This window comes from Bos mutus, chromosome 23 (genome assembly GCF_027580195.1).
Source record: "Bos mutus isolate GX-2022 chromosome 23, NWIPB_WYAK_1.1, whole genome shotgun sequence".
NCBI lineage: Eukaryota > Metazoa > Chordata > Mammalia > Artiodactyla > Bovidae > Bos > Bos mutus.
The window spans coordinates 34,867,484-34,894,283 of record NC_091639.1 but is presented as its reverse complement, the minus strand read 5'-3'; the positions used below and the strand labels follow the sequence as shown (position 1 = coordinate 34,894,283).

Sequence of the window (26,800 nt, the reverse complement as noted above, 5' to 3'; positions counted from 1 at the left end):
GCGTGGCTAAGGCACACGCCTGCGCAGTGCTGCTTCTGCGGTGGTGGGGCGTCCCCAAAGCTCGGGGTAGGGGGCGTGGCCTAAGAGGCGCCTGCGCGGAGGCAGTTGGAGGGAGGCCCGATTCCCCTTTGTTCGACTTCGCCATTTTGCGAGGCAGCGGCAGTGGCGGCGGCAGCGGCGGCTGGAGCCTCTGATTGGGTTTCGGGGTCCGGTACTGGAGCCAATCAGCGCGGGCAGCGAACCGGGGGAGCGAGGCACGGTGAGTGTGAGGAGCCAATATCCAGCGGCCCAGAGCCGGCCCCAGCGCCCCGATTGGCGGGTCTTGCTGACCACTCAGGAGAGGCCCAGGCGCCTGTCGAGCCCCGGGAGTCGAGCTGAGTCTAGCCGAGCGGGGTGACCTGCTGCCCCGGACCAGAGCCTGCGAAGCTCTCCGGGGCACTCCCCACCGAGGCCTGCAGGGGGCCGCCCCGCGAAGGGATGGCGCCCTCGGGAGCAGGCATCTCGGGACCCAGACCCGCGCAGGGTGCCAGGGCCAGTTGGGGATGCGTCGCTGTTCTCCCCGACCCTTTGGCCCAGTTTCTCGGGCCCCAGACCAGGGGGTGTGGGGTTTACCTGCCACAAGGCCCCTACGTTCAGGTATACACCCACTCGGGCCTAGGCAGTTTCCTCCTGGTCTTTCTGGCCTCACAACTTAAACCTGCCCTTGCACTCAACACGCGGCGGCCCCCGGGACGGGAAGTCTTCCCCCCGCTGGGCCCGCGTACCCTCCCTCCGTGAACGGGTCTGTCCTGTCTGCAACCCTCCTAGGTGGGGAAGGAGGACCGGGGAAGACGTGCGCCGTGGCCACCGGGCCCCGCGTGCAGCGCGGAGAGGGGACCGGTCCGCCCCCGCCTCGGCACTCTGCGGGCCCGCCCCCGCCGTCCCTCTGCCGGAGGGGTGGGGGGCGGGGAAGGGGTACGTTAGTGCGCCCCCTCCTCGGACCCCGCTGTGCCCCTCCTCCTAGCGCACTCCCGGGTCTCCGGTCCCGACGCCGTTACCACCCCCTTTTGGCTCGTCATTTCCTCTCTTCCCCGCCCCGATCGCCGGGCAGAACCGCACACCTCCGTCTTGGAGCCCATCCAGGCGGTGTCCCTTCCTTGCCCGGGCTGTAAGCCCCTGTCCATTCGGTGCCTGGAACCTCGCTCTTAGAAGATTGCGAGCTCTGTGCATTCCTTTCCCCCGAGGCTGCACAATTTGCTTTCATTAGTCTTATCTGTTGTTGCTCATCTCGTGGATTCTGTAGGAATGTACAGTTTCTTTTCCTTTCACCTTTCTGTGTCATTTCGAACATGTCAGACTTCACTCGTTAGCTTGGTTCACAGCCATCTCTTGGTTTGTTTTTTTTCCCAGTATGTTGACGTTTTCTTGGGTATTTATAGAAACTTAACAGTCTTCTGGGGTTTTCATTAGGGTGAGAGGAAATCTCCTTTGACAGCCAAGTATCGAACAGTTAGTATAAACCAGGGGTCCATCTGCTGCGGGGAGAGTGATTAGCGGTCGATGAGAACCTTCCCAGCCTGGTGGAGATTGACAGGTGAACAGGTGATTCATCTGTCAGGGTTAGTGCTGTAACGGGGCCAAGTTCAATTCTGTGATGTGTGAGCTAACGACAGCCTGGGTGGAAGGCCAGCATTGCTACACTTTTAATTGGCCTTGAAGGATAATGGGATTTCTTTGGGGAGGAAAGAACGGAAGAGCATTGCTCACAAAGAGAAGAGCATGTGCTGAGGCGCCAAACTTTGCTGTGTGTTTGGGGGAAGAAGAAAGTATAGGGCAGTGGGCATTTGTGACAGTTCAGTAGGTTGGGAAACGCAGTTGGTAAAACCACTTGTATATTTTGCTAAGGGATTTTTCGGAAGCAGTTATTTTGTGGAGATTTCAGAAGAAGTCTAGAAGCACTTTTTTTTTCCCCCCAAGTTTGGAAAAATAAGTTACTGGCCTATGAGATTCTGCTCCACAATAACAACTGACTTTGGAGGGGAGGAAGGGAGATTTTTCTCCTAGGACTTTAAAATTTTTTACTCAGGTGAAGCACAGTACGGCAGTCCTTGTTACATACAGTCAGCCTTTAGTATATGATGCCTATTTTTATAATCACATTTACTGAAGTCATATAACTGGTAAGTTTCAGAAAGCTACTTTAGTGCTTTTTCCACTACTAAAAAATTGGGGACACTTTTGTTTTCATTTTTTGCCATGAATTTTTTATTGTTGAACTCATTTAAAAAATTGATTTGTAAAATATCTGATAGATGGGGCACTATGATTTAGATATATTTTTTAGAACGTTTACATTTGCCTTTGGAGAGGATAAATACCTTGGGACTTAAAAATGCTAGTATGTGTCACTTTAAAACCAGCAAACATTTTTGCTAGACTTCTTTCTAATAGACAGTTATTGTCTGGTCATATTATTGCTAAACCCCTCTAGAAACCCTACTTATTTGTAAAAGAACTTCCTTGCCTGGAATTTTGAGTACAGTAATCTGACCTTTAGCCTCTCTTGACATGTGGCCTTTTAGCCTGCTGTTTTATATGTGGAAATTTTTCTCTTTGTTTTTATGGTATGTCTTCATTTGGAGCACTCCATTTCCTTCCACTTGGTCACGTGTAGATCGTACTTGTGCTTAAGACCAGGTCAGATGCCACATTTTTTTAAAGACTTCATGTCTGTCCCCAATTTCTGTCCTTTAAATTCTTTTGTTTGTTTTTTTCCTTTAGGGATTGCGTACAGATTTTTACTCCTTTACTAAATTTAAAGACTATCTGAAGTTAAAAACATATAGTTTTCCTTTTATTTCTAAAACCTTCAAGACAGTGTTTGACAGGTGGTCCATCATTAGTGGGGATTACGCAAATTCGGAACTGCAGTCCAGAAACCTTTTGGATGATGGGGATACCAGATAGCTCTTTGTTCTCTAGTCTTCTATCAAACATAGATCAGGACCTGTTTGTTAAGTTGTGAAGTCAATTTAGTGGACCAATGCTGGTAATTTTTTACAGTAGAATAGAGAATACCACCATTCATCTTAAGTTATACTTACAAAGATCAGTCATGAAACTTTTAGTTACTTTTTTAAAGTATGTTCTAAGTGCATTTGTGATAGAAAATGTGTTTCTTACTGTGAGCTGTCGAAAAGTTTAAAACCTGCTCTTCCAGTCTTTGCCTGGTAGTGATGATCAAATGTGATAATTCTGCAGGATTTTTCACTTGTTTATTAAGATTGAGTTTCTGGTTGAGTTAAAATGTGTGTTGGTCCAAAACAAATGGATTTCTAAGTAGTTCGCTGCGTTTCAGGTTCTGTACCTTGAAGTGAGGAGGAAGAGATTTTCTTGCTAACCAGAATAAACATATGTTCTTTCTGTCTTTGAGGAAAAGACATTCAAACTTTGAATTAGGAGCAAGAACTAGACAGACTAAATCCGGCTGACTTAATTCTGTCAGAATGTGGGCAGAAAAGCACTTCAGGAAAGACGATGTCAGTTATATTGCAGTTCTGCTAACTGAAGCCCACAATAATGGGAACATATGGCTTCACAGAAGCTGGTGGCGACCGTTCTTCACCATTGGCAGTCTAAATATCATGCTCCAAGCTGAATCACTCCCTCATTAATATATGACAAGAAATTGCTGTTAAGCTTGAAACCCCTTCTGTTTTGACCCATCAAAGTATAGTGGATTTAAATGTTTTTAAGTTGTAGCATTTGTATTATGAGGATAAACTAGTTAAAAAGAAAACCTGCATGACATTTTATCAATCATTTCTTTGCACTTCCAGTATGATGTAAATTTCTGGAAATTAGGGGTCAAGGGAAAAAATCTCACACAGGAAGGGGACTGAAGGTGGAGTGGGTTTTTAAAATACAGAGGACATTGCTTCCTGATCCTTATTTTATTAATCAACTCTTTTGAGATATAGTTTAGACATAAAGGATAATCATTTTAAGTGTACATTTTGATGGATTTTGATAAATTTATACACAAATGCAACCACCACCATAATGAAAATATAAAACATTTTATCACCCCAGAAAGTTCCACATGCTCTATCCCAGTCAACTTCCCTCTTCCACCTTTTCCATTTCCAGGAAACTACTGATCTGCCTTCCATCTCTGGATTACTATTACCATCTCAGGGTTTCATATAAATGAAATCACACTACTCATGACCTTTAATTTTTAATTTTATTAGTTTAGAAACATAAATGCATTGTGTATATTGCAGTTAGAGACAAGATAGAATTTAGGAAAGACCATTCACTTCCCTGGAAAAGCCACTTAATCTGGCTGAAATTCTGGTTTTCTGTTCTGTTTCCAGAATCTCTGAGGAGCCAACTCAGTCAACCAGTTTAGAAGAGACATATAAAAACCAGAAGGCCGATTTGTCCGTATGCAGTGAGAATTAACTGTTAGGTTTATTTGTGTTACTGATCATATCTGCTCCCTGTTGGCTACTGTATATGAATCCAAATTAAAGCTAGATGCGTGTTTGGTGAGCATTCCATTAGAGCAGGGGTGGTGAGATTTAGAACCACATGGCCATATATACTGTCGGGCTCAGTGGCATGGTCACCCTGCCACTCACTCACGGCTCTTACACTCTTTATACTCTGTACCGATTTGTTAGAAGTAATAGACTTGATTGAGTTTTATTAGATTTTCCTCCCAACATTTAGTATAAAATGTTTTAGATATACAGTAAAGTTGAGTTTTATAATAAACACCTGTGTGCCCGTCATCTAGAATCTGCTCTTAATGTACTGTACTTGCCTTTTTAGAGAGGTATCTGTATATATCTATGTTTAAACTTAACTTCACCCATCAGTGCACTTCTTCCTAAGTATTTGGGCATTCACAAATACTGAGCCACTTAACAATCATGGTGGGTAATTCATCTCATCCACCATGTGTGGATTTGTGGGGAGAGGTACATTGCTTTGCTGCTATGATGTGCAGCTCATGTAATTCAATGTAACTCAAGTGTAACTGTCACTCAAATTTTAGAATTTATGGAGGCCTGGAGAAAAGTTTAGGAGAAGATTTAAAGTTTTTAAATCAAGCCTTTATTCAGGGTTCTCATTATTACTTCAGTTTATTTAATCGTGTCCTTATTTCAAAAAGGAGCTTTCAGCTGTTAAAGTGTATGAGAAGAGTAAATGTGGGCCTTGACTGCATATTTAATGATATTTGTTGCTGTTATTCAGTCGCTAAGTCATTTCCAACTCTGTGACTCCATGAACTGCAGCACGCCAGGCTTTCCTGACCTTCACTATTTTCCTGAGTTTGCTCAGCTCCTGTCCATTGAATCAGTGATGCCATCCAACCATCTCATTGTCTATTGCCACCTCTTGCCCTCAATCTTTCCCAGCATCAGTCTTTTCCAGCGAGTCATTTCTTCATATCAGGTGGCCAGAGTATTGGAGCTTCAGCTTTAGCACCAGTCCTTCCAATGAATATTCAGGGTTGACTTCCTTAAGGATTGACTGTTTGGATCTCCTTGCAGTCCAAGGGACTCTCAAGAGTTTTCTCCAACACCACAGTTCAAAAGCGTCAATTCTTCAGTGTTCAGCCTTCCTTATGGTCCAACTCTCATATCAATACATGACTGCTGGAAAACCCATAACTGACTTATATGGACCTTTGTTGGCAAAGTGATGTCTCTGCTTTTTAATTCACTGTCTCGGTTTGTCATAGCTGTTATTCCCAGGAGCCACTGTCTCAATTTTGTGGCTGCAGTCACCGTCCACAATGATTGTGGAGCCCAAGAAAATGAAACATGACACTGTCTCCACATTTTCCCGGTCTGTTTGCCATGAAGTGATAGGACCAGATGCCATGATCTTCATGTTTTGAATGTTGAGCTTTAAGCCAGCTTTTTCACTCTCCTCTTTCACCTTCATCAAGAGGCTCTTTAGATCCTATTCACTTTCTGCCATTAAAGTGGTATCATGGGCATATTGGAGATTGTCGATATTTCTCCCGGCAATCTTGATTCCAGCTTGTTCTTCAGCCAGTCAGGCATGTCACATGATATGTACTCTGTATATAAGTTAAAGAAGCAGGGTGACAATACACAGCCTTGACATACTCCTTTCCCAATTTTGAACCAGTCCATTTTTCCATGTCCAGTTCTAACTGTTGCTTCTTGTCCTGCATACAGGTTTCTCAGAAGACAGGTAATGTGGTCTGGTATTCCTGTCTCATTAAGAATATTCCACAGTTGTGATCCAAACAAAGACTCTAGCGTGGTCAGTGAAGCAGATGTAGATTTTTTTTTTTTTGGGTGGTGGGGGGGGAATGGGGCGGAATTCTCTTGCTTTTTTTTAGAAAATTTTTAATGTTTGAAGTAATTGTAGAGACACAGTATCATTGTGATAAAATGATAAAGACAAAAGAATCCTTACTCTTTGGAGGCAGATGCTGAAGTATTTATGGAGCTATGAAGTAATAAGGTGTCTGGGATTTGCTTCAAAATATTGCAGTCCATGGGGTCACGAAGAGTCAGACTCTCAACTTGACGACTGAACAACAGCAATGCAGAGGGAGGGTGGGTGGAAAAATAGATGAGATATATGTGAAATAAGATTGACCATGGGTTGAAGATTGTTGAAGCTGGGTGATTGCTATGGGGAGTAGGTGGAACATTATAGTGTTCTCACTATTTGGGGTATATATTTGAAAATTTTCATTAAAAAAAGTTAAAAGTAACAAAGGGTGGGGTATTATCAGGCATTCAGATTCATGGCTGAGAAAAACGTAGATTCTTTTCAGAGAAAATAATACCCTTGATACGTAAAATTTTTTTCTTTAATCTGCAAATAGCATTTATGCCATTTCTATAATTCCTTTTTATTTATTGCTCTGGATTAAAGCCCAAACTCCTAAACCTTCTCTGTGTCTTTCTTACTTAACACTGATAAGCAATCTGTTGGACTTCAGATCTGGGTAATTACGAACTAACTAATAAATTCTAAAATTTTAGATTGCATATCACATGTAGTACAAATGTGTTACAAATTAAAAGCACAGTTCTCTAAAGTACATGTGCAGGCCTGAAATCTGTGTTAAATGGGCCTTGTAAGAAAGTGATACTGTAGCTTAATGAGAATTTCTAAGGTGCAAGTGTTGCTCTAGTAGTACTGAAAGGGAAAGTTGCTGATGAGTAATGACTAAGCATTTTTAAATATGTTAAATAGCATTATCAAGATGCTATTTAACATATTAAATGTTAATATGTTAATGCATATTAACGATGGAATATCTCGGAGGCCTTAACTAACACTCTCACTCTACTTTCTTTTCTTCCGTCTCTAATAGGAGTGCATCTGGCAGTCCTCTAGGGTCTCCAGAGTGACGCTGACTGTGGACAGGACTCTGATTTGGAGGGGCCATGGAACAGTATGCAGCAAACAGCAACAGTTCAGCAGAGCAGATTGTTGTACAGGCTGGACAGATTCAGCAGCAGGTATGGAAGTAAAACTGCTTTAAACAAAATGACAGCAATGGAGGTGATGATAACACTTCTCAGTTCTAGATTTGAGAGGCATCGGATCTTCTAGTGGGTCTGGTGATTTGTGCTGAAGTACTTTTTGAAGATTGGATTTATTGATATTTCTCTGATTTTCTCTGTTCAGAAGTCTATCCAGTCCATAACTACTTAGAATTTGATGTCATGGGTTCCCGGTTTAATAAACTGCCCCCTTTTATCTTAGTAGAAATCAAAAATACTTAGTCTGTTTTCAGATGGAGCTTTGAAGGGTGGTTTTGTTTTCCTGGATTAAATTTGGTTGTTTCTCTTATTGATTAAGCCAACTTGTGGTCTGGTAAGGCTTTGGCCTTACCAGATAGACAAACCAAGATAGCTTCTAAGAAATGCAGTATTTAATTTGATCCATCACAGTGTTTATTTTGAAAACTTTTAGTTCAGTATGAGGATAATAGGTATCCACACTTAAGGATAAGCACATATTAGAAAGGATTTCTGCTGCTGCTTTATTCCTAATTCAGATAGGTTGCTTTCTTGAATTTATACACAGATTACATTTTCTGATTATATATACCTGGGTTTGTTTTAGGAAAACTTCTCTTGTTTTTTCTCCCTAGAAGAAAATAAATTGATTGTGCATTGATTTGGGCTGTAGGCCAAAATTGGAAATGTTTTGTTTCCAAAATGGGACCTAGATAATATAGAAAAGTCATTAGTCGGGGGGAGGGAGTAGGTGGGCAGTGGTGGTTTTGATGGTGAGTTGTTCTATCTAATGACCAAAAGAAGGAGCTACTTTTTATTAAAAGAGATTAATTGTCAAAATTCCTTTGCTGGCTTTTCCTTCCACAAAACTACAGCTTCTTTCAGCTGCCTTGATAGAAAGGGAGATTCCACAGAGAACCCTCCATTCATTCATACCAGTGCCCTAGTGAGTGAATTCTTGCTCTGTCTGAAGTTACTACTAGGGGTAATAAAAATTAAGTTGAGTCTATGAATACATTGCTTCTAAGGTAGTCCAACTGAGTAGGAGTAATCCTAGTTTGGGGACATGAGAGCAGTGACCTCATGAAGATGTTTTTGTCTCATAGTGATTGCTTTATTCTTCCTTTCTGGTGATTGCATTCAAGTTCCAGAAGTTCTTCATTGTAGCTTCTAGGCTGCTAAAACCTGATGAACTATTTTGTTCTTGTGAACTCATTTGAGGAAATAAAAAGAACATTAAAATAACTGCATGCAAAAGGATCAAATGCTTAATTTTGGAGGGAAGGACTGCATTAAAAATTTTTTGTTAATAATGTCAGGTACATCGATGTTTTTGAGTCATGGAAGTGTATTTGAGTTCTGCTCTGGAGACAGAAGACTGTAATCTGTAATTTGTAAGACAGAAGTCTGTTATCTGTTACCTTCAACAAAAAGCTTCAGTATAGGGAGTCTCCAGTTTGAAAGTCCTGTGTAGGGTGGGGCTATTGAAAGAAGACCCTTCCTCTCCCACAAGAGGTAAGGTGATCTCATGTCTTGAACTATACATTTCCTTCCTGACACATTTCAAGCTCTTCCTGTTCCTGTTCTCAGCAGCAGGGTGGTGTCACTGCTGTCCAGTTGCAGACTGAGGCCCAGGTGGCATCCGCCTCAGGCCAGCAAGTCCAGACCCTGCAGGTAGTGGTGCTCTCTCTGACTCTCTGTAAGCACTGCATGGACTTCTCTCCTCGTGTCTGGTGCTGTTTGTCGTCGGATCTCACGGAGGAACGGCAAAGCCAGTTGCATGACTTTGATGCTGCTAACTTGTCCTTGAGGCTTATAAGATGCCAGTATCCTAATGTGTTGTGCTAAATCATGTAGTGACGCTGTATCAGTTTTCTGAAAAGTGCCATCTGGCTAGTATGTTTTGGGGGGATACCTGAGAACAAATCAGTGAAGAAATTCTTACAAGTGGCATTAGAACTGATTTAGAGCTCAGATTCTCTAATAAGATTGCATGGTAAATTTTCTTTGTATTACGATAATAGAGAAGAAAATGTATACATTTTACTAGGCTAGATTGTGCATTGTTAAAAGGACAACTCAGATATAAAATAATGATTGCATTTGACAAGATTGATCTAATCACTGAATCTTGTTAATCTCTGCTATCCTCTCACTACTTTTCTTGGGGAAGTCCTGACCTTATTATTGGATCTGCAGAGATTGCCCCATAGCTCTTGGTTGGACAGAAGAGAGATACGCTGTCTGTAAATCTTAGGTATTATAGCCACTGTAAGAATTCCTGCTTAAACAATGCAGTTTCTTAACATTATGTATGACCAAGTTAAATACCTAAATTGGGGTTAAATTTGGGCCAGTTCTATGTAAACAGAAGAAGCAAAACTCTTTTATGTATTTATTAGGTTACTTTAACTAAAATGACCATATTTTTGAGAACATGGCAAAGTTCAAGTAGCCTGCCTTTTTTCCTCCTCTGAATGGAAATGAGTAGGACCTAGAATGTAGAACTGGCATCTCACTTTACTGTTAGTGCTGCTTAGCAAGCATCCTGCAGTGAACTCCCTTTTGTAGTCATTTCACTTTACCCTTTCAGCCCTACTCCCACGCCTGCCACTCTTAATGTTTGATGATATACAGCCAATTCTAAACATAAATTAAGCTGAAATAAGCTGAGTTTGTAGGTACTCCCAAACTATTCAAATCTCAGAGTTCAGCAGCTTGATACTCATGTTTTTCATGCTTGCTTCATCTTATTGATACATGAAACAGTATTGTCGTTAACCACTTGTGGCCTGGGAATGTGACATGCTCCTAACTGTATGGCTTCTTGTCTGATGCATGTATCCTTGTGTCATCATATGTTGTAAGAACAGCAGGTTCCTTGGAGTCTCACATGGTTCATCATGTGCATATGTAGCCTGTCAGTGAAGGGAAAAGTGAAGATGATGGATAGCCAGAAAATTACAAAATAATTGCCTTAAAACTTGTTTCCTTCTTATGCAGATTTTAAAGAAATGGAAGCACTTTATGGAGATAATGGAAACCTTTCCTCTAGGGCTCTGATTAGTTGTGGAGAACTTTAAATACTTCTTTCAGTTAGTTATGCAATAAATATTTTTAAAAATCTTTCCTAATAGAGCATGTAGAAGCATTAGTATAGCAAAGGGAATTTGATTTGGGATGGGGAAGTGAGGGGAGAAAAGCAGAGGAGAATCAGATTGTAAAGTCTTTAAAAAGTAAAGTGGAATTTGTCAAGGAGCAGTTTAACAAAACACAGAATTTGAATGTTCCTAAAGATTCCAATACGCTCATAGGGGTGGGGAGGGCTTAATATCTAATCTACTAATCTAGGACAGATTGATCTTTTAACTAATTACTGTTATTTGAACACACTTTCACTGACATTGAGAATGATTATTTCAGATATACAAATTTTATTTTGATCTGTTACAAATAGTTCCTCAAAACAAAGATAGAATCTGAAAGTTTTGGATTTTCAGCGATTCTGTTGAACATTTCAATTCACATCTAAAGTGGTTGGGTTTTGACTTTCAGAATGCATTCAGATAGCTAGACATTTTTATATTGGGACTCAAGATGTTACAGCACTTTCAGTGCCCTGGGTTTTAGAATGATCCATTTACTCATTAGAGATTGAAAGTTGAGAGTTTTTTGGTACTGTTGAAAATCTGTATAATTTTCATGCTTTTTAAAGCTAAAAGAACTATGCAGATACTGCAGGGTCCAGTGTGAGCAGTCCCGCCGCAAAAATTGTAAATTGACCAATATATTTCTAGGCATTTATACTAGTAGGCTCCTTAAACAACCACAGGACAAGAATTATCAGTGGTGAGGTAGAGGGTAAAAGGTATGTGTTTCATTTATGCTTGAGAAACTGTAAGGAGGAAGGGTATTCTATATAAGCTTTTGGAGCTGCTTGATACCTCACCTGAAGTCATTGCCAGGTACAGTTTGATTTACTCCTTCCAAATTACTAAGAATTTGCAGTCCAACCACCATCAGCCCTCCCTTTCATTGCCTACTCTCCAGTCTTCACCTGAGACTATTCCTGGATATTGGACTAAAAAGGCAAATAGTCTTGATGATTTGATTAAATACTTCTCATGAGTTTAGCCTATAGTTGATGATAAACACTTTGTATCTATTGAGACTTCCCAAAGACTCTGCTTATACCTCATTTTATCTGACTTTTAAGTATTCAGCTTGGCACTTAGTTACAGATACTGTATTTTTGAAGAAGACTGCTTGAGGATGAGGACCTGAAATTATTTTCTTAGTGTCTCTCCTACTTTTTCCTCCTCTAGAAAGACAGCAGAGTAGTTGCAGTGATTGTCTTTAGGTAAAAATCATTTTGTGTCTTATGTTATTTCATTGTTCTTATTTTACTTTATTCTAGGTCCAGGGGCAGCCATTAATGGTACAGGTCAGTGGAGGTCAGTTAATCACATCAACTGGCCAACCCATCATGGTCCAGGCTGTTCCTGGTGGACAAGGTCAAACCATCATGCAAGTACCTGTATCTGGGACACAGGGTTTGCAGCAGGTGAGTGGTATTAAAAAACAAAAAAAAGAATTTTAGAATATCAGGATAGAAGTTTTAAGAAATAAGTTGTTACAAATTGAAAATTGATATTGTATTTAATTGCTTCTTACCTTCCTTTTGCATTTAGTTGCATTTAGTCAGTTTCCCACCTTTGTAGTGTCAGTAATAGAAAGCACAGCCATGGAGAAATAGGACGTTTCTGGTAAGGACTAAGTATTAGACATGATCTTGAATCAATGTAGGTAATATAAAAAGAGAGCTTGCTAAGTCATTTCAGTCAAGTCCAGCTCTGCAACCCTAAGGACTGTAGCCCCCCAGACTCCTCTGTCCATGGGTTTCTCCAGGCATCAGTACTGGGGTGGGTTTGTTACCAAAAGAGTATGGAGGGTCTGGCTGCTCACTACTCAAAAGCCAGTAAACAGGCCAGGTTGCTGGAAGGGACACAGGGAAGTTTGCTTTGTTTCAGATGCTGGAAACCAGGGAGGGGAAGGGTGGTGGACATCTGTCCAAAGTCCGACTTTCTCCCCACCTCCCTGCCAGTGGCAACCAGTGAGGCAAGAGCTTTTATAAACAGGAGGGGTCTACATGCAGGAACAGCACAGTCAGCTCTGACAGTCATCTTCAGATTGCTGTTCAGTGGCCCAACCACCATCATCTTCGTTGTTTTAGGTGTAGTTAATCTTCAGCTCCAGGGTCTGTTTGTTCCCATTTCTTTGTGGCCAGTTCTTAGAATTGTGGCAGCTCATATCCTGGTTACAGTCTGGTCATCATGTAGTTAACTTCTCCACCTGGTGTTTTATTGTCTATAAGACAGCTCACAGGATATAGCTCAGAATATTACCTGTAGACCTTGAGAAAGAACAAAAGGTCCTTGACTATGCTTAATGACTACATTACTATTATTAGTCTCCTTTGACTGTTTTCCTTTGTTTCCACATTTCTCACTTCTCTATTTAAACTTACTGTTTGACTCAAGTTTTCCACAGACAACAGGCAGGCAGAGGACATGGTTAGGGGCAAGGACTATAGAGTCCTGTTCCATTTCAGGTTGCCATGCCCTCCTCTAGGGGATCTTCCCAACCCAGGGATCAAACCCACATCTCTTATATCTTCTGCATTGGCAGTCAGGACCTTTACTAGTGCCATCTGGGAAGCACTTACAAAAAGAGTATCTAGTTTAATAAAAGTCATCATCAATGTGTTCTTTGTTGGCTCTTCTGGGCACTGAGGGGGGAAATGTATAGTCTGCTTTGGAGATTGTTGTTTTGGGTCAGAAATATTATCCTTTTCATTTCCTTCCATGTTATTTATAACTTATCTAGCCAAGTGATGAAAATATTTCAGTCTAAGCCTATCACACACACCTCAAGCTATACTTAGAGCAAAATTTATAACCTTGAATATTTTAAAAGAACTGGAAATAAATAATAATTTTTTTTTTTTTAGGAAGTTAGGACAAGAAGAAAATGAGCAAAAGATAGGTTAAAATTAATGAAGTAGAAAACAAAAATGTAAAAACTAAGTAAAAGCTGATTCTTTAAACAGACATGTAAAGTAGTTAGGTAAATTCACTGGAAAGACTGATTCAGAAACAGAAAACAAAAGTAAAATTACAGGCATTTTTATCTCATTGGCAGAAATTTAAAACACTGATTATATCCAGTGCTAGAATGGGTGTAAAGAAAATGAAGTACATTATTTTTGTTGATTTTCGAATTGTAAAGTCCTTTTGGAAGGTATCTCGCGCTTGAATATTTAAGCCTTTTGATGTACCTGTCCCACTTAGGAGAATCTATTCTGTAGGAAGAAAATATAAATATGTAGGAAGAAATATACAGAGACATTTATTGCAGCATTATACTAGCAAAAAAAAAAATTGTAGCCTGAGTGTCTGTTGGTAAAGAATCGATTGAGTACATCATACTGTATTCATATGGTGTATTATGTCCTTGAACTTCCTCGGTGGCTCAGTGGTCAAGAATCTGCCTGCGATGCAGGAGGCGCAGTAGACTCGGGTTCGGTCCCTGGGTTGGGAAGATCCCCTGGAGAAGGGAATAGCTATCCACCCCAGTGTTTTTGCCTGGAGAATCTCATGGACAGAGGAGCCTGGTGGGCTACAGTCCATAGGGTCACAAAGAGTCGGATACGACTGAAGTGACTCAGCACACATTATGTCCTTGTTAAAAAGGATGAACTGTTGACTTTGGGGGAAGGGTTAATAATGAAGTATTTTTAGTGAGAAATAATTTACAGAGAAGTATATGCTTAAGTCATATCACCTTTGTATTAATAACTAATAGCCAGATCCCAGTGAGTGTGTGTTTGTATATATATATATATGTTAATGAACTTTTTACTAAAATTTTCTAAAGCTGCTTATATCTTCTGTGATTTCATTAATATCTTCATTTTTCTGCAGTAATGTAATATGAAGTGAAGTGAAGTTGCTCAGGCATATCTGACTCTTTGTGACCCCATGGACTGTAGCCTACCAGGCTCCTCCATCCATGGGATTTTCCAGGCAAGAGTACTGGAGTGGGGTGCCATTTCCTTCTCCAGAGGATCTTCCCCACTCAGGGATCGAACCCAGGTCTCCCACATTATAGGCAGACTGTCTGAGCCACTAGTTGAAAAAAAATTGAGCCATGCTTGATAACCAAACTTTTAAGTTTTGCATATTCCCTTGTAGTTTTGTGCACACCTCTTGGGCATAGTTATATACAAGCATATAGTTTTATTGTTGTATTTTTGTTTTACTTTCTTTTATTTTTAAATTCCTTCATAATAGTCATTTTGATGAATCAGAATTTGTAATTTTCACTGTGTACTTAGAGATTTTTTGTGTTTTTTTTTGCTTTTTGCTTTTATAGGTAAGGTTACTATAAATGTATTTGAATTTTATAGCTTTATTTTTTTCACTTGAATTTAATCTTAGGGGAATATTTTTGGGAGTGGAGGAATTGGTTGGGCAAAGGGTAAGGTCATTTTTAAGGCTATTAGCATATTTTTGCCAAGATAGAGTTGTAGTCAGGATTAAAAATAGTTTCTACATTTCTCCATGCATAAATGTATGAGTCTTTAAATACACTTCAGCGTGCGTGCTTGCCTCAGTTTCACACTGCTATTTCATTTCTGTCCTTCCTCTCAGTGCCTCCTCTCCAGTCCCCCCACTTGGCACGCCCTCTTCTCTGTTGAATAGAAACAGTGGAATACAGAGCTAGGAAGACTGTATCAGGAATGCAATGCCCTGAATTCATTTGCAGGTCTGCCATTAGACAGACTTTTTGCTCTTGGCCAAGTTCTTTGATTGTTGGTTTTCTCATTTGAAAAATGCAGTTTATATCAGGTGATTGCTAGTGTTCGTTTCAGCTGTAAATTCTGTGGATTTTGTAGGATTTTTGGCCTTTAAGAGAAGACATTGAAAAGATTATCTTATTCTCCTCACTCCAGGCAGCACTGTTAACTAATCAAACCATCTTGGAAAAATTATTTTCTGTTAATGTTGCATGACATGGCTCTAGGTATGATTCCATAGCCTTCCATAAAACACTTAAAATTTCAATCCATTTTTATTAGAGGTTACTTTAGTGTGTGTTTTTTTGAATAACCATGTCTTTTAGAAGTGTACTTCACCTTTTTTTGAATTGTACCTTCTGTTTTAGAATTCCAGTTAAACCTAGGCTCTCTCCTTAGATTAAGATCCATGGCGTGATATAGACAATGGAGTAGAGAGCCAAGTAATGGGAGTAGAGAGCCAAGAAATAGACGTAGGAATATTGGAAATTTGTATATAACAAAAATAATATAAAGTTTCAGTGGAGAAATGGTTCAAGAATGGTATCAAAAAGGAAAGTTGATCTCTACCTCATACTGTATCAAAAATACTTGCTTAGATAGATTACAGATCTAACTATAAAAAAAGCATACTTGGAAACTTATATTCTGTTCATAGGAATATTTTCTTTATGATGTGGGGTAGAGAAGAATTTCTTAAAAAAAAAAAAAAAACCATAAAATTTTATAACTTAAAAATTTGGTGTATGTCAAAATATATGGTAAAATAAAGGTAGAAGACATAATTTGGAGAAGATATTTTTAACATTTAATGGGGTTTGTGTCCAGAATACATTTTTTAAAATTCTTTATATGTGTTGATATGAAAGTTACAGTGGAATAGAAAAATGGGCAAAGAATATGAGTAGATAGAAGAGGAAACCCTATTGACCAATAATAGGTATTCCTTGCTATCCAAAATAGGTAGAAATAGATCGAGATAACCAGAGAGATTTCTTGTTTGTTTATTTACCAACATTTTCTAATTTACCAACATTTTCTAATTTTCTAATTTACCAAGTTAAATTTAAGTGTTGACTGCAGAGGTATGTAATATGAAAATACCCCTTTCTGTACAAAATCTTTTAAGGATTTTATGTGTGTGTGTATTTATAGAATTCCAGCTGGAAAGTTTAAAAGTTACTTAATAATTTTTTTCAATATTTTGTTATAAAAAACATCAGACATAGACACAAGCAAAGAGAATGATACGGTGAATCCTCATCACCCATTTTAACACACAAACTAGTATTTTACTGTTTAAATCTATTTTCATCTATTTTCCCTGACTCAAGGATTATTTTGAATATATACATTACCATTTCATCTATCAAAAATACTTCAGGGTGTATTTTTAAGTGAATAAGCTTTTAGAAATATATTCCCAATGCCAGCAATATCATCTTTAATATCATCCAGTATCCAGCAGTGATCAAAATTCCCCAGTTTCATAAATGGAAAACAAGCTCTCTCTAATTCATAAGAGAGCAGAACAGGACTTGTGTTTTTTTTCCTCTCCAGAGCAATTCCTGCCTTCTAGATGAATTTGAGTAACTAACACTCCAGGACCAATGGAGACCAGTGTCAGCAGGGCACTAATCTTGGTGTTCTCTTCTGCAGATACAGTTGGTCCCACCGGGACAGATCCAGATCCAGGGTGGGCAGGCCGTGCAAGTGCAGGGCCAGCAGGGCCAGACCCAGCAGATCATCATCCAGCAGCCCCAGACAGCCGTCACTGCTGGCCAGACGCAGGTAACTCCACTGTCTCTCCACGGCATCAACAGAGGAGCACAGCTGCTTTGGGAGGGTCAGACAACTGGGTAGAGTATTTCACATGTAGTAGAAATGGGGAAGAAAACTATCACAAAAATGCCTTTTTCTTAAAAAGCACTGCGTGGTCCTTTTTTCTTGTGGTGTCTTTGGAATTATTAAATTGTGTCATGATTTGTTTCCTCCAGACACAGCAGCAGATTGCTGTCCAGGGGCAGCAAGTGGCACAGACTGCTGAAGGGCAAACCATCGTCTATCAGCCAGTTAATGCAGATGGCACCATTCTCCAGCAAGGTATGAATGCCCCGCATTTCTGTTGGACTTTTGGGGGCATCCTGTTCATCTTGAGCAAATGACTGCTTTAGAAATTTTGTGGTGACCTCTATACAACGTACTTTTAAAACAACAACAAAAATGATTTCCTTTAAGTGTCCGTTGATTGTTAGTTCCTTGTCACCAATATGTGACCAGTGTTGACTCCATCTGTAGGAGAAAACTACAGTAGCTGTTAAAGGCAGCCACTATGACCCTAGGGATTATATAAGATTTTTATTCTTTCTAATAACTGTTCTCTAAATGGAAGATTAGAAATACGGAGTTTCTTTCGTGGTAGAGAATATATCACTGCTGCTTTTTTTGTTTTTCCCCCTGGCCACTTCATTATTAATTTATTCCAGAAGACTTATATGACCACTGTGTATGTAGCACATTACTGAAAACAGTTTTCTTCTCAAAGACACTCTAGTCTAGTAAGCGAGACATGAATGTGACCAAATAAATACCGTGCAGAACCCTTGTTAGTGGTATGTCTTCTGTGACTGCAGGTTTGACTTTGGATTAAAATTTGGCAGTAGACAAAATCCAGTGAGTGCAGGCAGTGTGCTCTCCTATGACCAGAGAGAGCCAGAACAGGGATCGCTCAGAGAATGATGGACACATCCTCAAGTGCTGCTGTTGAAGTCTGGGGGCTTGGCATGCCTGGTTTAATTTTAAGATTTAGTCCTGTAGCTGTCTGACTCATTGTCAGTTTAGAGTAAACAGTTTTTTAAAAATCTGCATCCTGAAGCAGGTCATTTATAAAAGAACAGTGGCTATAGCTGAAGTCAGACTGACTTACAGAAAAGGAAGCCTCCAAAATATTTGGTCACCCATTGAAAACTTTTTCAACTCTGTATGAGTAGTTTTATCAGAACTAGAACCCATATAGTTACTAACATCTCTAAACTTGTGATTACTTGGATTATATACAGCAAGCAAGGCAGAGAATGGAAGAGTGCCTTTTCTCCCCTTGTGCTAAAAGCCCATGTTTTTCCAGGATTAATACATGTGTGCCAGATAGAAGAGGGACTAACTTTGTTCCCTTCTTTCTGTATACCTGTTTTTTTGTTTGTTTGTTTTATGTTTTATTTTCTTAAAGTTACAGTCCCTGTTTCAGGCATGATCACCATCCCCGCAGCCAGTCTGGCAGGAGCACAGATTGTTCAGACGGGAGCCAACACCAACACAACCAGCAGCGGCCAGGGGACGGTCACTGTGACGCTGCCAGTGGCAGGCAACGTGGTCAATTCAGGCGGGATGGTCATGGTAAGAAAACTGCTTTTTCATTTCATTGTCTATAGTTTATTTTTCCACGTATCTTTGTCTTTGAAAATTTCTTCAGCTTGTATTTTAAAATCTCTCATGAAGCTCATGTATAATCCTGACCTCTTAAGACTGAGATTCTTAAGACACAGTGGTCTACTTTTACAATAAACATTACAGTAAACCATAACTCATTCTGTGCACCTACTGTGTGCCAGAGACTGTTCTACGTGCTAGAGATATAGCAGAAGAAAAGCAGATGTAAACATTCACTTTTCTGAAATCTTATTCATAAGTGAAATGAAGAGAGTTGTAGACTGCTAATCTTTGGGAAGTAGAAAATATACGGCCCAAAGTGGGTGAAACAACGTTCAGAATTAGAAAGGTATAGTCAATGGAGAAGGCAGTGGCACCCCACTCCAGTACTCTTGCCTGGAAAATCCCATGGACGGAGGAGCCTCGTGGGCTGCAGTCCATGGGGTCGCTAAGAGTTGGACACGACTGAGCGACTTCACTTTGACTTTTCACTTTCATGCATTGGAGAACGAAATGGCAACCCACTCCAGTGTTCTTGCCTGGAGAATCCCAGGGATGGGGGAACCTGGTGGGCTGCTGTCTATGGGGTCACACAGAGTCGGACACGACTGAAGCGACTTAGCAGCAGTCAATAGAGAAACCAAAAAAAAGGTATGATGTAAATATATTGGGAAGAGGGGAAGGAGAGTTGACTGTAAACTCATATGTCAAAATAGTGTGTCAGTGTACAGTACCTAAAATGGGTAAGCTAAGAAAGAACAAGTATTAGAAACCTACACAGAAGTGGAGGAGTCCACTAGAAGAAACAATGTAACCATTTAAAGTTGTTGTTATTGGGAAGGTAGCGGAACCGGATTTGTTCCGGAAAATGTGGGTTGAATTGTATGGTAAGTTAACAATTATGTAACTAAACGCTGTTAGCATCACTGGGTGGATTTGAACCTACCTTCCTTTGTGTTCCCTTGTGCTCTTTTACTGCCTGTGATTACTGTTCATGACCATTAGATGGCAGCAGACATTCTTAGAAAATGGAGCTGTGCGTGAACAAAAACCTGGACAGGGTTATATTGTTTCTCAGCGTGGGTCCTTGGCCCCCTATTACAGAATCATCTGGAACATTTGTTTAAAATGCAGGCCTTAAGTGTAAATGTTCTCCAGGAATCTGCATTCAACAAGTACCCTATAAAGGTACTCGTCATAGCATTCAGAAGAACAGGGACCAAGAAATTGTTTCCCATGTCCATACTTCATGTTACTACTTAATAAGCTCTGATTTTGCTCTTCACACAGATGGTACCTGGTGCTGGCTCTGTGCCTGCAATCCAGAGAATCCCTCTCCCTGGGGCGGAGATGCTTGAAGAAGAGCCTCTCTATGTCAATGCCAAACAGTACCACCGTATACTTAAGAGGAGACAAGCTCGGGCTAAATTAGAAGCAGAAGGGAAAATTCCAAAGGAAAGAAGGGTATGTATAACACTGGGACGGATACAGGATGAGAACAGCAGGGTTCTACTTTTGAAATAACCTTTTATGTGGTTAGTTTCCTGGAGTACCTTCCAGACTTTGACATAAGATAGCTGTTACCTTTTGTAATGGTACTTATTATTGCTATATGGAGCTGCAACTATAACATTTAAAAAATAACTACAACATAAATAGCATTTTATTGTTGTTGTTGTTGTTTTTAATCTTCCGTAAAGTCCAGAGGTGGACTTACTGTCTGTCCTGGTGGCTCAGACAGTAAAGAATCCGCCTCCAGTACAGGAGACCCAGGTTTGACCTCTGGGTTGGGAAGATCCCCTGGAGAAGGAAAAAGTGGTTACCCACTCCAGTATTCTTGCGTGGAGAATTCCATAGACTGAGGAGCCTGGTGGGCTACAGTCTGTGAGGTTGCAAAGAGTTAGACATGACTGAGCGACCAACACAAAGTGCAGAGACCTATTGTCCTGGGCTGTGGCAACCCTCAGGAGCATTCCCCTCCCATCTTACTGTGTTGATTGCTTAGTGTGCTGTCCGTAGTCCAAGATGACCACTGGGCTCTAGCCAAGGAGCAAAAGGAATAAGGAGACTTTCTTTCAGGGAAACATTCAAAAAGTTCCATAATCACATTAGCCAAAATTTGATTACATGGCCACACTTACCTGAAAATAAGGCTAGGAAATGCTGTCTCTTTAATGAGACTGTACCAGCTAAAATTTGGTTTGTTACTGAAGCAAAAGGGAGGATATGTATTGGGGGGTAGGTGGTGATCACTGCTATATCTTTGGGGAATCTGTATTTAGTTATTACTCATTTGGCATTTACATTCTTGTGATAGTTAGATACGGTTAGCTGCTGTTTGTGTTTTCTCCAAGATTTCTCCATAATACAAGGTCATAATTGCCCCTGGTGGCTTTGATCACAGCCATTCTAAACTTTTGAGCATTGGAGAGCTCTGCTGCTTTTAGCTAGTAACTTGGTTTTTCTTGTTTTAGAAATACTTGCATGAGTCTCGGCACCGTCATGCCATGGCACGGAAGCGTGGTGAAGGCGGACGATTTTTCTCTCCAAAAGAAAAAGATAGTCCTCATATGCAGGTAAGAGGATTTATACCTTTTATTCTTAGCTTTGTTGCCTTGACTCTTCTTGGGTGGAAGCCTTCACAGTGTCCTCTTGCTATTTTCACACTAGGGTCTAACCAGTCTGTAAACTAGATGCAACATTGTGTATCTCAGAGTCCCTTTGTTTTTAAAAGAACTAAGGTCTTTGATCCAGTGGCCTTTTTCCTCTGTCTTTTCCAGTTACTACTATTAATTCCTTCTTGAAATTCTCACTTTTTTTGATTTTCAGAGAACAAGTTTATTCCCTAGTGTAGTAGTAGCAGCAGCTAACACTTAACTGCTGTGTGCCAGCCATTATGTTAAGCACTTTCATAAGCATTTTATCATTGAATCTTTACAACAGCCTTGACCCCCATGAGGTAAGAATTATAGTTTCTGTTTTACATTTGAATCTGAGGTTTAGAGGGGTTAAGTCATTTGCCTACAGTAAAATATCTAATAAAATGGTACAACTGAAATTCATACCTAGGCTGTGTAATTCCAGAACTTAGTCTATAGCCATACTGGTTCTTAATCTAATTTCACTGATTGTATCTTACTGGCATTTCTAGTCAGTGTGTCCAAAGTAGAACTCTTGGTTTTTATTTTATTTTTAAACCTAAACCAGACATTGCTCTCAATAAGTCGCACGTCCCTTCACCCAATTATTAAAGCTAGAGTTGTCCAGTTTTGAAGTCCTCTTGGTTTTAACTCTGTTCTCTGAATCAGCTTACTTTTTCCCTCCCACCTGTGGTCAGGCTAGTCTAACCCTCTCTTTGCTTCAGTGAAGGCAACAGCTGTCTGGTCTCCCTTCTTCCCCTCTGGTGCCCCCTCTAGTTCACTCTCCACATCTTAGTGTATGTATCATATCACATCACCAGCCTGCTGCCTTGCACGCCTGCCCTTTTCCATTTGCACGTACTGAAATCCAAAGTGCTTACCATGGCCAGCCCGGCCCTCCCTGTAGGACCTAGCTCCCGCCCACCTTTGGCTTTATTTCCTCCTGCTTCTCGGTCTTCATGCTCTTGCTCTACTGTTCAAGAACCTCTGTCTTTAAAATAGCTTGTCTGTAAAGCTTTTCATGCCATCCTTTTGCATGACTGTCTCCATATCTTTTACGTCTTGGTTTCAATCTGAGGCTGTATCCAGAGGTCTCTTCTACTCCATTATTTTCTCACATCTTCCTTTTGAGTGTAGTAATAATCATTTTATTTGTGTAACTGTGCAGTGGTTGTCTACTCTAGACTATAAGCTGTGTAGAGAGTCAAGAATTGTTGTTCCCCATTGTATTTAGCATAATACCCATTCAAGAATGAGCACCAGTAAAGTTTTGTTGACTAGGCTCCTCCCATTATTCTGTTCCTCCCATACAGAAGCTTTATTCTGAAGACCCATCACATTCCAGCTTTACTGTTGTCCAGTCCGTCTTTATAAGATAGTGCTTTTTTAATCTCAGTGCTTAGTGCATGGTGAGAACTCAGTAAATGTTGGTTATTGGTCTTCCTCTTTGATCAAGACTCAGCCTTTTGTCCTACCACCCCTAGAAATGTTTCAGCTTTTTCTTGGATCGTGCCAGTTGAGGCTTCAGAGCCTTGGTGTGGAGGAACTGAAGGTGGTTGTTATATAGTGGGTTTTTGTGTACATGGTAGCACTGCATGGCTTGCAGGATCTTAGTTCCCCGACCAGGGAGTGAATGTAAGCCACAGCAGTGAAAGCACCAGACCCACCACTGGACTGCCAGTGAACTCCCAAGGACTGATCTTCGTCTTGACGGTGCAGGTTTTTTGTAAAGGGCAGGCAGCAGGCAGACTTTAGTGGAAAGAAGATTAAGTCGGAGCCAAGAGATTTGAGAATTAATTCTTGCTGGGCTTGTCACTAACTTTTTGATTCTAGTCCAGGCTTCAGATTTATCTGCAAAATGAGTAGATTAAAGTAAATAAAATCCAATGTCCTTTCCAGCCCTGCCAAGTGCTCAGTATTTAAATAATAAAAATATACAATATCACTTGGTTTCTCTAGGTCTTTTAGCCACCTAGGGATCCTTAATCCTTAAGTGTGTAGGGCACAGCACAGGTGTTAAAAAAGTGAGATACTCTTCAACTCTGGAGTGTTCTGTCATGGAGTGCCAGGCCAGACTTGAAATCTTTTTCTAAGAATAAGTATGCAGACATAGTGTTTGTGTACTTCCTCTTGGTGATAAGTAGTGAGAGCCATGAATTCCCAGTTGCTTTTGCAAAGGACTTTTTTACTGTGCTTTCTTTTGTAGGATCCAAATCAAACCGATGAAGAAGCTATGACACAGATCATCCGAGTGTCCTAACCCCAGGCCATGTGATGGAGCTGATCAAGGCCATATTCCTCACAGTTTCCCACTGTTCCAGGGAAAATGATCAACTCGCCGATGGGACACTGACGATCACATTCTGCCCTTTTCTACAGGACAGAAACCACTTAGTTTTTAATAAGTGGCTCAGTATTATAATTGCAAGGATGTCTGGCAATCTGAAGTTGCAAGCCTTGTCTCACCCTTTCAGTCAGGACTTATCTCAGACTGTTGCTGACATTGACATTTCATGGATTGGGATGATGCAAGGGACTCATGCCAGCCCAGCAGCACACACACAGCACTTGTGTTGACTGGTGACGCCAGCCAGCCATCTGAGCAGAGGAGAGCAACCTTCTCAACCTAACTGCAACTGGGGAAGCTGCAGCCCATTACTTCCCACAGATTCTGAACAGTACCCATCCCTCTAATAGGGGATCTGAGGCTGACTGATGGACCTTTTCTATTCAGAGATGGTTTCCAGGCAAGGAAGCTCCATCTCATGATATGGAAACAATAAATTCTGAGATAATTCATCTAATCTGTGGTAATAATAAGAATCTCTTCTACCCAGATGATAGATTGGGATTTTTGGACTCCCGCCAAGAAAAAGCTAACTCTGGGGATAGATTGATATAAGATTCAAGCACTAAAAACATAAATTGCTGGATCTCTTAGCTTTCACAAGGTGTGGTCTACTTGTCTGTCTGGTGACAGGTCATATCGACCATAGTTCTTGCTGAGGCTACTTGTAAGATGATTTTGAGGGTGCTGGACCTTGAAACTGCCTTTCCTTAGTAGAAAACAAAATTATACAACTTCTGTGCTGAAGTACTGAGGACATGTACAGTAACTCCAAAACAGCAAAACTAGAGATTTTCAATCATAGGCTTTGTGACAGCATTTGGGGAATAGAAAGGTTCGTATGTGTTTCAGTCCAGAAGGACAAAGAGTAGTATATATCCCTTGTGATGTCATATAGCATGATTCGCCAGTGGATGGATGCCTGGGATGGATCATTATAATGAAGAGAAGAATTTACATTTATACTATAACCTTTTAACAAGCATGGAAAGGGAAGTCTGAGATTTGACCCTTGACAACTTCTGGAAAGCACTGTTCAGTCAAGCTAGCTGGGACATAATCCAGGTTGCCTGCTAGAGTGTGAGGTGGATGTTGGCTTCACTCCTGCTGTGCTTTGTGCTGGCCCAAGAGAGTGAACATTCTCATTCTTCCCGTGGCAGCTGATTCTTTGGTACCAGTTTCCGTTCGTTTCCCCTTTTCTCCATAGGTCTTGTGCAGAAAGGCTTTCACTTTGCATCCATGTTCTGGGGGTAAAGTACAGATTGGAGATAGAGATTCCTGCAGGGTCAGGAGCAGGGCTGAAGCCCCCAAAGTAGGCTGTGCCTCAGAAAAAAAAAATGTTTCTTTTCTAGATGTGGAACCCTGGGAGAACTAAGGTGATTTCAGAAGAGTTTTTGGGGTTTTTTTTTTTTTGTTTGTTTTTTTTTAGAAACAAGGAAAACTTTGTAATTCTTTCCAAGAACATTTGGTTTCAATTTTAATACCAAGACTAGGGATTGGCTCTTCCTTTGATATCACTCTAGCTGTATTAAGAGGGAAAAGAAATTAAACCCACCAAAGAAAACATCACAAAAGGAAATCAATGTAATGGTACAAAACAGAGGTACAGAGCTGTGCAGAGAAAGCAGGAAGTGAAGTATCTCCCTACTCCCTTGAGTCTACTCATCTGACCCTTTGGTGTTGACTTCATTTGGTAAGCCCCATCTTCAGATGACAGATTACTAAAAACAATGAGGAGTTTTTATCCTTTGGTTTTGTTTAGGAGTCTTCAAGATGCAGAGTTCAGAAGAAATTCCTCAGAACTAATTTCTAGTACTTAAGCCAACAACAGTTCTAAAATGCTATTTATTTGTGTCTGTAAGATTGTACATATACTACCAACCTCATACTGTTGTGGATTATTTTCTCACAAATTTGGGTTTTTTTTTTTTTGAATGCTTCAGTTGTCATTTTGTCATTGCATTTCAGACAGCTCATGACCCTTTTATTGTCATTTTAGCACATAATAACCCATAAAGTGGGGGTGAGGTTTGGATTTTTTTCTTTGTTACTAGAAGTTTTTTGTTTTTTTTTAATCCTCTCCCACCTCTCCCCCCACCCACACCCCTCAGATACTCTAGAAGTTCTTTTATTCATTTGTCCTTGTGACTGTAGTGATGCAAAAAGAGTGAATGGATGAGTGGAATAATTGGTTTAATACATAGTTATTTTAAGTGCTTTTTTTGGCAGGATAATTGTAAATGTATATATTTTAATTGCACTGGTACATTGAACATGTCAGTGTCTATACCACTGGACCAAAAGACCTTTTTTAGAGCATTCTTCTGGCTAATGGATGTCTGGTAATAATGTCTTGATTTTCCTTCGGGACTCAACTACATAGGAGGATTTGGGTTTTTTTCCCCCTCAGCAGTGGAAGAAGCACAGGTGATGGATCATTGATGTCATTTCAGTTGTTACTTTTTAAAATAAATATAAAAATGCTAAAAAGTGTCTTGAATTTTGAGGAGTCTACATCCCATAGGTTCTGGATTGTGTTTGTTATGTATTGCAATCTTTGTAAACACATGTGCTCCGTGGACAGTGTGAAACCAGGAGCTGTGTGTTGCCCCTTCACCTCTTTTTCTGCTCTTTGGCCCTCCCACTCTACTGAGGAGATACTGCTGTCCCCTGTGGTTGATCATTTATTTGATATTCTCACTGGACGTGTTCATTAAGAGGCAGTAATTCCATGAGTAAAACTAGCCCTTTGTCACCAAAACAGCATTGACACATGTAGAACTAAACAGTGAAGATGTGGTTTTTAATTTCTTTATGCAGAAAAACAGATGCATTTCTGTGATTGTTAAAAATCTATAATATACTCATCCTTTTATTGCTTAGTATTTTAACAAATACGACCCACAGACCGGCAACCTCAAATAGTACCTTTTCACACAAAAGTGCGAGAGAAACGGCTCGGGAAATACTCCCATGATACCGAATGACCTGGCAGACAACAAAAACGGAAGAAAAGGACTGC

At 40.4% G+C, this 26,800-nt stretch overlaps 1 protein-coding gene across 9 annotated transcripts; it reads left to right on the top strand.

Moving 5' to 3' along the window:
- Positions 1-64: 64 nt before the first annotated feature.
- Positions 65-26,268, top strand: NFYA (nuclear transcription factor Y subunit alpha). 9 transcript variants are annotated; one of them, XM_070361124.1, is made up of 10 exons: positions 65-259; positions 7,358-7,505; positions 9,102-9,182; positions 11,926-12,072; positions 17,026-17,157; positions 17,364-17,469; positions 18,593-18,759; positions 20,083-20,256; positions 21,267-21,368; positions 23,638-26,268. In XM_070361124.1, exons 2-10 carry the CDS (start codon positions 7,431-7,433, stop codon positions 23,689-23,691), a joined length of 1,038 nt encoding a protein of 345 aa, XP_070217225.1. In that variant the 5' UTR covers positions 65-259; positions 7,358-7,430; the 3' UTR covers positions 23,692-26,268. The 9 variants fall into 9 exon arrangements, with proteins under 9 accessions (XP_070217225.1, XP_070217223.1, XP_070217224.1 ...); XM_070361122.1 differs by having other exon boundaries at positions 9,102-9,185; XM_070361123.1 differs by having other exon boundaries at positions 9,099-9,182.
- Positions 26,269-26,800: the final 532 nt, after the last annotated feature.